Source organism: Terrapene carolina, unplaced genomic scaffold, assembly GCF_002925995.2.
Source record: "Terrapene carolina triunguis isolate 2854851 unplaced genomic scaffold, T_m_triunguis-2.0 Scaffold627, whole genome shotgun sequence".
In the NCBI taxonomy this organism is placed as follows: Eukaryota; Metazoa; Chordata; order Testudines; family Emydidae; genus Terrapene; species Terrapene triunguis.
This window is the reverse complement of record NW_020664978.1, coordinates 486,134-497,470: the sequence shown is the minus strand read 5'-3', so window position 1 is coordinate 497,470 and position 11,337 is coordinate 486,134. Positions and strand designations below refer to the sequence as shown.

The following is an 11,337-nucleotide window of genomic DNA, read 5'->3' as shown; positions in this document are numbered from 1 at the left end:
GGTGGGTTGACCATCCCCACTATTTTTTTCCATGGATGCTTGAGCCTGGAGCACCCAGGGAGTCGGTGTCTATGCCTGAGTCTCTCCTCACTTCATCATCATCATGTTCCTATTACGCCTCTGGCGTTTAGGGCAGTGACAAAGCTCTTCCACCCCTGTCTGTGTCTGGCAAGTCTTTCAAATGATTCCCCAGCTGTGCCCCAGGTTTTTCAGCTCGGCTTCCACAGCTCTTCGCCATGTTGTTTTCGGGCGGCCTCATTCTCGCTTGCCTTCAGGTGTCCATCTTATTGCTACTCTGGTGATGGAATCAGTTTCCCTCTGAAGCACATGGCCGAGCCATCTCCAGTGCCTCCTGGCAATGATGGTGCTCAGATCCTCTTGACTGCACTGTGTCAATAGATCTTGGTTTGAGATTGTTCTGGGCCAAAAGATACGGAGGATTTTTCTAAGGCAGGTTGTATGGAATGAAAACAGTTTGGACATGTCAGACTTTCTCATTCCCCAGCATTCTGCACTATAAAGTAGTGTTGAAAGTACGCAGCTCTGATAAATCTTGAGTTTGGTTTTGGTGTTGTATTTTGATGATTTCCAGACTGTATTTAAGCTCCACCACCTTGTGACAAGCTCCATCAAGCTAAAACTAAGAAGTGTGGGTCCACCAAACAAGGTACATAGATGTTATGATATTGACAATCTAAAGTCCCTTGAAATACAGAAAACTTTTGTTCTGCAGTTAAAGAACAGGTTTCAAGCACTTGCAGACCTTGATGAAGAGGAGAGGAATGCAGATGAGGAGATCAACAAGACGTGGGACAAAGGGCTTGGCTACACTTGCAAGTTAGAGTGCATTAAATCAGCCCCGGGCACCCTAACACCTGAGGTGTCCACACTGGCAAGGCACATAGAGCGCCTGGACTCTGCAGCTGGAGCGCTCCTGGTAATCCCGCTCCACAAGAAGCACAACGCTTGCTGCGCCGTGGCTGAAATGCCCGGGTGTCAGTGTGGACAATGTGTTGCATTATTGCGCTGTGACTGGCCTCCAGAAACGTCCCATAATCCCCTTAAGTCAAGAGGCCACTCTGGTAATTGTTTTGAACTCGGCTGTAGGCATGCAGACATCCCCTTTCAAAGCTCCGTTTCTGACAGCCGGCATGCTTATCTGCTCCGGGACAAAGCAAACCATTACTGTGGAATGCTGCTGCTGTGAGTGTGTGTGTGTGTGAGAGAGAGAGGTGGGGGGGAGGGGGTCTGCTGTTGTCTGAACTTACAAGACAGCAGGCTGACACGCTCTCTGCCCCCCAAAACACACTGTCTCTCCCCCCACATACATACAAGACACTCCCTTTCACACTCCACCCCCACCCCATTTGAAAAGCACGCTGCAGCCACTTGCACACTGGAATAGCTACCACAATGCACTGCTCTCTGTGGCGTTGCAAGAGCTGCTAATGTGCCATGCCGGTGCGCTTGCAGCTGGCAGTGTATAAACACACAGCAGCGTTTTCCCTGCTGCGGTCTCCGAAGGCTGCTTTAACTCCCAGCGCTCTACATCTGCAAGTGTAGCCAAGCCCAAAGTAACAGAAATGTATAAACAGAGCAGTGAAGCCTGTCTGGGCTACAGGCGGAAGAGACGGAAGGAGTGGATTACACCCAGCACATGGGACGCCATAGAAACCAGATGAGCCCTGAAGAAAAAAGTTTTAGAAACAAAATCCCAGAAGCTAAAGGACAGATACCACGAGCAGTATAACCAGGCACACCGGGAGGTCAAACGTCTTGTGAGAGCGGACAAACAGCATTATAGTGATAAACTGGCAACATAAGCAGACGATGGAGCTGCTCGTGGTGAACAAGGAACCGTCTACAAAATGACGCGGCTTATCAGTGGTAAACGGCAGACACCAACAAACACTCTCATCAGGAACAAACAAGGACACCTACTAACAACCGAAAAAGAACAAGAAATGCGCTGGACAGAGCATTTCAAAGAATTGCTGAACAAGGAGCCACCTAAAGAGGAAGCAAACATCCAGGAGGCAGAAGATCATCTTGATATCAACACAGACACCCCAACTAAGGAAGAGATCATTCAAGCCATCAAATCCTTAAAAAATGGGAAAGCTCCTGGCAAGGATAACTTGAATGCAGAATTGTTCAAGGTAAATCCTAAATTAGCAGCATTTATCCTGGCCCCTCTATTTACATCAGTCTGGGAAAGGGGAAAATGCCAGATGAGTGGACCAATGGAGTTATAGTGAAGATACCAAAGAAAGGAACTCTCTGTGATTGGAATAACTGGCGTGGATCACACTTTTATCTGTGCCAAGCAAAATATTGTGTAAGATCATAGTCCAGCGCATATCAGAGGCAGTTGATAGTGTTCTCAGAAAAGAGCAAGCCAGTTTTCGGAAAGGGCGTGGAAGCACAGACCAGATTTTCACTCTACGAAACATAATAGAACAGTGCTTAGAATGGCAACAGCAGCTCTACATAAACTTCATAGACTTTGAGAAGGCTTTTGATAGCATTCACAGGACCAGCCTATGGCGCATTCTGCAGGCATACGGAATTCCTTTCCATATAATCAACATCATCAAAAGCTTCTATTTCCACTTTACAGGCTGTGTTGATCACAGTGAGCTCAGTTTTGAAGTCAAAACAGGAGTACATCAGGGTGTATCACGTCTGCAATCCTCTTCAACATTGCCATTGCCTGGGTAATGCAGCGTACAACAGGAGACATGCTGTGACTAAGTGGGAATGTTCTTAATGTTTTCTTTGAATACTGTGTGGGTGCCTGCGAGGCAGCAGGGAGAGGGGAGTATTGACCTGGGAAGGTTGCAGGGGAGTTTGGCTGGGACTGTCTGCACTGGGGATGGGAGACTGGCCTTGAGGGAGGATACCTGAGCATGTAACGTGAGAACCCAGGAGGGGGGTTGGAGGCCAGGTGACACCTCTGCCCGGGAAATGGACAAAGGCTGGGGGAGGAGCCGGGGGGAGGCTGAGACAGCTGGAGGGAGTTTCAGTTTGGAGCTGGCTGGGGAAATGAAGGGGAGCCAGAGGGGGCTCTGGCCTCCCTGGCCCACCCTCCCCCCCCCAAGATGGACCTGAGGGGGTCCTGTTGTCTGTGCCTACAAATCCTGTTTTGGACTGTGTTCCTGTCATCTAATAAACCTTCTGTTTTACTGGCTGGCTGAGAGTCCTGGTGAACTGCAGGAAGGGGGGTGCAGGGTCCTGACTCCCCCATACTCCGTGACAACTGGTGGAGCAGTGGGATCTACTGCACCCCGTGGACGGCGCTTCCTGCAGTAAGTGACTGGGGAGCAGTAAAACGAAGGGGGATTGACAGGGACGTGCTGAAGGCTCCGAGAGGGACGGTTTTTGGGGGGGCGATTAACCCCTGGGAGTGTGTGACCAGCGAGAAGGACTTTTGCAATAACAGGGTTAGGGTTAGGGTTGACAGTGTAGTGGTGTAGGTAACACTGCTCTACCCATGGGTGCTTGCCGTAAGAAAAGCTCCAAAAATAAGATGGCTTTCAGAGGACTTGACTTTCAAACTGTGCAGGGGCTGTAGCTGACACCCATATCCCATGATTTTGCCCACAGGGGTGAGTCTATAAACTGAAAGAGTTACTAGTCCCTTGTTCTGCAAGGCTTAGGCCTTGTCTACACTGCAAAGTTTTGGCGGCAGAAGTTATACCGCTTTAATTAAAACCGCTGTTGCATGTCCACACTAGCTCCTTGTGTCGGCAGAGCACAGCCACACTAGCAGCTCTTGCATTAACAGAGAGAACAGTGCACTGTGGTAGCGATCCCTTCCCTCCCTCTCCCACCCTTATCCATGCAGCTCCCGTTTGAAAGGGGACAGTAAGATCAGGAGATTGGGAGAAGCACTGAAACTGTGTAATCTTCCAAGGGACAAAAGAAAGCTGTTACTAACTTTAGACAACCAACTACATGTTTTCTACTGTCCCATCCCCAACTGGGACCTTTCTAACATGACCCTCCCTTCTCCCAGTCCACGTAGCCATGGGCCCATTGCTGCCTGAATGCTGGCCGAGAAACGCAGACACAGGCACAGTGATGTTTTGTTAATCTGTTTTTAAGAAATAGCTTTAGCCAAATGTGTAACAGTGGTTCATCAGAAATCAATAATTGATTTATAACCATCTCTTGCTCGGGGCCCATTTCAGGGTGGAGCAGAGCTGGGGCTGGATGGCGGGGGGAAGTTGGAGAAGTTTGGTAAGAAGATGGGGCATGACAGTGCCTTGGCTTCAGCATTGAAGTTCAATCTCTCAGAGGCAGCGCAATGCATGGCATATTATCCACGGAGGATAAGCACAGTACTTCAAATGACCTGGATCTTAACATCAGGAATTTAGCACCAGAGCAAGAGGTGAGAATTGGCAGGGAGGGTGGGGGTCCATTTTAACTTACAGCCTCAGGTTCTGGTTCCTGCTGTGGTTTGGGATCCTCCTCAGATTCGGGGGGGAGGGAGAGGAGGAGGGTAGGAGGGCTTCTTCCACCAGCTCCTCCAGTTAGAGATGCAGAATCACATGCTCCTTGTCCTGCAGGACATCCTCCATGGTCCCTGCTGCCCTCTCTCCCTGGCCCTCATCAGCATCCCGTTGGACGAGGCCAGCATGGTTGGTGAGGGGCTTGTGAGCCATTTCAGGCTTTGTACAGGGAGCCCTCGAGAGCACCTGGTCATTGCACGTACAATGAGCCCTCATGAAGTCACTGCCGGAGTCTTTGGCCCTCCTATACAGAAGCCTCAAGTGCTTCATGGGCCAGAACCAACCGAACACCTGCCTGCTCCAGCCTCCATGAAACTTGGCAGTACAGGAGTTCCTACTGCTCCAGGACAAGTTGTGGAGGATGGTGTAATCCCACCCCACATTGATCAGCACCCGGGTGTGGTCAGCAGGCCAGGCAGCTGCTGTTGGAGCAGGATCCATTGTCACCTGAACAATGTGTAAAGAGTGCTGTGGAAAGCTGTCCTGCAGTAGTCAGCGCAGCTCACTACGGCTTGTCACATCAGGGAGACAGGTACCTTTGTAGGCTGGGTAAGGGTCCAGAAGAAAAGGGTTCAGTGCATAATGGCAATGGGGGTGGAGGACTGCAGATGCTTGAGACGAGGTACCCTAACCCCCATCCACACTGCCATGGGGCTGTGCATTCACTCACACCCCTCGTGTGTGCTAGCTTACTCGCCTTCAACACATGCTTCTGGGATTTAGGGGTGGACAACATGGGGGTTAGGGCACAACCACATGCATGGAGAAGTGAAGTGAACAGTCGCTAGTATAGACACACCCTATGTGTGACCTACTCTCTGTTCCTAGATGTATTACCTTGCATTTAGCTGTATTACACTGAATCTTTTGTTTAAATTAGTCCATTTTACCAAGCAATCCTGGCTGGTCTGTATAATTGACCTGTCCCCATCATTTACCACACTATGAATTTGTTTTATCTACAAATTTTACCAGCAATAATTTTATATTTTCTTCCAGATTGTTGTTAAAGATATTGAATTGCACTGGCCCAGGAACAGATTCCCCGAGGACTCAACTAGAAACAATCCCTCCCTACGTTAGCAGCAACACCATCCAAAAAAACCAACCCACCACACCAAAGTGTCCCAAAGTGAAGCGAAGGCCTCAAACCTTTCAGACAACTAACCAGATCAGACTGGAAGGCAGGTATAGATATGGAAAAAGTGTGAGTGTCACAAGCAAGGAGGTGGATGGCTCATGAGGTGCATTCCCCTGCAGGAAGTTCCTTTACCCCTTGCTCAATTGGAGGAACTGGCTGCAACATTCAGGGGTGTGACAGAGAACAGCTAGTAGGCACCTGGCTTGTGCTCTACCCAGGAGTGAGAATCCCAAACAGATGATATCTTTAGAGGATGAAGTTACTGTAAAGTCAGAATCAAGAAAGTAGTAAGGGAGAAAAAAAAAAAAAAAAGAGTCTAACTCCCACATCTTGGGGCCACACACCACTGTCCTAGAGAAAGGTTCTCCTCCGATCCCTTTCAATAAAACAAGTATTTAGAAGCCTGATCACCTATGACCTTCCTGTACATAGCTAAACTATGAGTGACCCACACAAGGTAAACCTTTGTTTTGTGAGATATGAAGTCTGGTTAAAGGCTTTTTAAATGAAAAGGCCAACTGGGAGAAGGCAGCTGAAGACTCAGACTACTGAGCTGTGTAATGGAACAATGTTGTGCAGCTCAGCCAGAGAGATTGTTTTCTTGTTTTGACACCCAGTGATGTAGGATGTATGCACAAATGCTAAAAAGATTTTTTTTCAATATCCAGGAAGTATTCGATCTATGTAAAGAACCAGAATCTCAACACCTAGAGCCTGATAATTTCTAACAGCAGATTTACATAATAAAAGTTGTAAAGTGGAAAGTTTTAATTCTCTTCATTGAAAGTTATTGTGTCTTCCAGAAAATGTTATGTTGACTTTTCGCCTATCTTGTGAGCATTTCAGTCTTTTGTTTTTTTTAATTCTACTGCGTATCCCAGTACGATGCCAACTCAAGGCGATCCCTCTTCGGACAGTACACATCATTAGCTGCTATGGGCTGATGAAATGGTGGGTGGCTAACTACAGGGAATCTCATGATTCAAGGGAAGCAACTCACAGATCCCTGGGAAAGTTCAATTCCAAGGCAGCATGTGATCTCACTGGGGATTTTGAATTTTACTCAATATTCCAGCTGAGCTGACAAATAAGCAGGTTGTGTGACTTGCCCACGATAACCCAAATCAGAATTCAAGATTTGTTCTGCAACTACCAGATCTCCTTTACTGATACATGCAGTTTTCTCCTAGCCTCAAGACCTCTGCAATGCTTTAAAATACCAGGGTTAAGGGTAGGGGGGCAAAGCAGGGCAGAGAGGCATAAAATCCCTGGCCGTAGGTCTGTGCTCAGGGTGAGGACATTAAAGCCGCTAAAAAATGGGAAAGGAAATTCCAAAATGTTGATTTTCAAGTTAAGTATTTTTATTATCAAAATTATTACATCTCTTGTGAAAGTTCAAATGTTACAGCATGGTGTAAAAACCCCACTAGAGTCAGAAGCTGCAGCCCCCACCTTTCCAAGAGCTTTCCAGGGTGCCTCCCTTCTGCACCCTGCACATGCCGAGGTGCTGGAACCTCTGCATGCTGCTCCCAACCCCCAAATCCACTGCTGCCACTAGGCAGGGCAGAGCCTGCCTGCCCCATGCTGCACACAGCATGAAATGGGAGACTACACACCCAGGTCTAAACTGAGTGAAGTTTACACCTATTTTATACAGTATACAGAGACACCCGCATTCCAGGTGACGAGTTCAATCCCCAACACACACTCAGTCAGACTGTTGGAGAAAGTTACTTTGTTTTAATATTTTAAAAGTCTCCCCTACCTTGAACAAACACCTGATTTCAATTGTGAATTAGAGAACTTGTAACAGCCCTAAAAAAGGAAGAAGACTGTGCATTTGAAAGACAGGGAGACAGACTCACAGCATTATCTTGTCCAACAGAAAAAGGAGAAGGCCCACTGCAGCACCAGGGACTCTACCTGTTGTATATTAGCTAACCTAATATGGTTATAACTGAATATAAAATTAGATAAATAAAAACACGCCTGATATTACAGTAAACAAGTGAGAAAGAAGCTGGCAATCGTATGGAGCTGAACTGACAGCACACCCCCTTTGGGCTGGCTTTGGCGCCACTCTATGCATGTTACCCCTAGGTGGGAGGATTCACTCTGTGTGATACTTTACACCGACAGCACCCAACTTACCAAGGCCTGGAGTCCCCACCAACCATGCACTCTGGGGGAGACACTCCACAGCCCACGCACAGACCCCAGTACAAACATGACTCATTTGGACAGCCCCCAGAGCAGTGACGCCACAGTGTCACCCCTACTCAACCCCCCCAGTCTCACACAGTGACAATGTTCATGGAGACCTTCCCGTTGATGATACACTGCAGCATACGACACCAATTCAGAGTTTCCCAGCTAGTGACAAACATTCACAAATCCCCGTTAGTGACATTCACAGGAACCGCCCCCGTTTAGTTACATCCTGCAGAGCCCCAACACCCACCTGTCAGCGACAGTCCCACTCCCTCACTCTCTCCTAGTCCCAGTGCTAACTGACCAGTTCTTGGAGTCTATCACAATGGAAATGGGTCTGGTTGTGGGGGGTCACAGCCCAGGCCCAAAGGTGGTGCGTGTGCTGGTCTGTTGTAACTGGAATGATAACGGATGAAAGCCCCCCGCCCCGCCCCCCCCAGATGCACTGAGAACCTGACCTACAAGAGAGCTTTGGGATTGGAGTTTAACTTCCCCCAGATTTTTCTTTAAATTGTTTTCATACTTAAAAAGATGTCCTTACTGCACAAGTGACTACGGCTATGGGCATGGACAGGAGACAGAGGCTGCATCACAGTCATTGCACTTAGAACCATTTGCTTTTCTACAATGTACCCAGCTTTGCTACAGTCTCTGCCTCAGAGAAATTTGCATCCTCCTCCAAGGGCAGAGGCTGCCGCTGCTCACAAGTCTCACTCATTTACTCCAGACTCCAGCCTCTGACCCCCTGCACCCCCAGCATCAGGTGCAAGCTCCCAGCATCGGCCCAGAAGCCACTTCCAGAGGTAGCTGGAAGGAGTTATGGGCAATTCGGTCTTCCTTGAATCCAGGCAACCCTAGGAAAGTCCTGTCTGAGTCTTTACTCCTGGACCTTGAAGCTGCTGCAGTCTATATTGATGGACACTGCCTCCCCCACGGTGTGGATAGTGCTGTGAACTGGAAACCCCTGACCCTCTGGAGCTCTGGTGGAGAGCAGGCTGCCCAGAATTAGGCAGGCTGATAGTCCGCAAGTCTGATTGCAACGATCTGGAACTTTGGGGAGCAGAGCTGGAGCCTGATGCTCCTGTGCAGGGCTGGGAAACCGACCCCAAGGATACTAAGTCTGCAGCAACCTGCTGTGCTGGACTGGCAGCAGCAGAGTGACTCTTCTTCAGAAGGCTGCTATTAATGCTTCCAGAGTGCTGCTGGCTGCTGTAATACCCAGAATTCCCTGCAAACAGAGCTGGGGAGTCCGTGGAAACTGAATGGGCAGGGCTGGAATAGGAGGTGGACGAAAGGGATGCTTCTGACGAGCCCTGAGCGGGGTTGTGTCCTGTTCTCGGTGGAGCTGCTCGGTAGCTGTACCCAGGAGACGGAGTAGAGTGTCCTCTGTAGGGGGAGGAACTCTGCTGAAGGAGAGCCTGGGACTCTGCTCGGGGGCTGTCAGACTGCAGGAGCTGGAGAAGGGTGGGGGAGGGAGAGAAAAAGTGTCAGAGCACAAATATTTCCTCCTCTCTCTACTAACCCCCACTTAGCAACACTGTTTGCTGTTCAGGCAACTTGAGCAGTTGCTGACAATGAACTGCAGGTTCTGATGCTTGCCTGTGACTAGAAATCAATGATGGATCTTACCTGGTAGCTGTATCTAGAAGGGCTGTAAACTGCTGGTCCTTTGAGTGCAGAACTGAGAACTTCTGGGGTGTCTCCCTCAGCAGTACCTAGAAGGCATAACACAGTCAAGCCTTAAACTTCACTTCCTGGACCAGGGCCACAACTGATCTCTCCTAAGCTCATCTGTGTGACTCCAGTTATCTTGTTCCACAGTCCTGCTGCAGGTAAGGCAAAAGCACCACCCAGCACCTCAAGTCATTGGGCCCTCTGAAGCCAAAAGAAGTTAACTAACGGCAATCTGGAGAATCCCAACAGCCCACAAGAGCCACCAGCATGAGTAAAGAATGGTTATTTACCCAGTAACTGATCCTTCAAGATGTTGTAGTCGGCATGGAGCACACTGTAGGGGAGCATGAGCCTCATGTGCACAAGATCTTTTAACTTTTTCACAGTAGTATCTGTTGGGGCTGCGCCTGTGCTCTGAGCCTCCTCGTGCTTCTGCATGAGGGCATGAAGGGTGGGGCAGCCACAACCCTCCCTCAGTTCCCTCACAGTTCAAACCCGTTGTTACATTATTGACATAAACTGTGACCATATAGATCATTGTTGCAACCGTTATATATTTGCAGCAAATATTGTACAAAGGTGGTTGTGTGAGGTGTCTATGGGAAGGTTATGATTTGCTGGTTATGATTATGCTATCTGTATGTGTGTATCATTTTTGTAGTTGAAGTTATAAATATTGCCTATGTACTTGTATCTCAATGTGTTTGATTCAAAGGCTGTCTATACTGCCATTTTCAGTGCTAAAACTTTTGTCGTTTGGGGGTGTGAAAAAATACCCCCCAAGCAACAAAAGTTTTAGCGCTGAAAAGCGCCAGTATAGACAGAGCTTTAATCGCCGAGAGCCATGCTCCTGGCGATAAAGCTACCACCTTTCATTTGGAGTTGTTTTTTTTAATCGCCGGGAGAGCTCTCCCCCGGCGATAAAGTGTGTCTATACTGCCCAAGTCACAGCGCTGCTGCGGCCACGCTGTAACGTGGGTAGTGTAGACATACCTTAAATAGCATTAGTGAAGTATTTGGTCAGCTTCTTGAGAAAGGAATTTGCAAATTAAGTGCCCAGTCAAGAAACATTTAACTGACAATGGACCGTGGGAGACTCCAGTCCACATAAGAAGTCTTCCTGGGAATGTTCAAGGTAGCATGTGAGCCATGGCTGCCACCTGCAAACTGAGTCATGCATGGACATGTGACTTGCCCATGTGACTCCAAACTCCATCTTGCTGCTGTGATGTTCCACAGTAGAAGATAGGGCTGTCCTGCCACAGGGCAGAGAATATAAAAGGCCCTGGAAACCCCTCCATTTTGTCTTCAATCCTGCTTCTGACCTCTGGAGGAACCTTGCTACAAACTGAAGCTCTGAACAAAGGACTGAATGACCCATCCCAGCTGGGGATGTTCCAGAGACTTGATTTGAACCTGCAGTTTATTCCATCACTGCTACAAGCCTGAACCAAGAACTTTGCCATTGCTGTATGTAATTGATTCCATTTAACCAATTCTAGCTCTCATCTATATTTCTTTCTTTTTATGAATAAACCTTTAGATTCTAAAGGATTGGCAACGGCATGATTTGTGGGTAAGATCTGACATATATTGACCTGGGTCTGGGTCCTTTGGGGTCGGGAGAACCTTTTTTCTTTTACTGGGGTATTGGTTTTCATAACCATTCGTCCCCATGACGAGTGGCACTGGTGGTGATACTGGGAAACTGGAGTGTCTGAGGGAATTGCTTGTGTGACTTGTGGTTAGCCAGTGGGGTGAGACCGAAGTCCTCTTAGTCTGGCTGGTTTGGTG

The 11,337-nt window shown here is 48.3% G+C and overlaps 1 protein-coding gene across 2 annotated transcripts in view; it reads right to left on the bottom strand.

Moving 5' to 3' along the window:
• Nucleotides 1-6,997: 6,997 nt before the first annotated feature.
• Nucleotides 6,998-11,337, bottom strand: part of SETD5 (SET domain containing 5) — a 149,869-nt gene continuing 145,529 nt past the window's right edge. For both annotated transcript variants that reach the window (XM_026659304.2, XM_026659305.2), the window contains 2 exons: nucleotides 9,499-9,584; nucleotides 6,998-9,323 (listed from right to left, as the gene is read on the bottom strand). In XM_026659304.2, coding sequence (XP_026515089.1) covers nucleotides 8,724-9,323; nucleotides 9,499-9,584 — 686 coding nt within the window. In that variant the 3' untranslated portion in view covers nucleotides 6,998-8,723. The remainder of the gene's footprint in view (nucleotides 9,324-9,498; nucleotides 9,585-11,337) is intronic.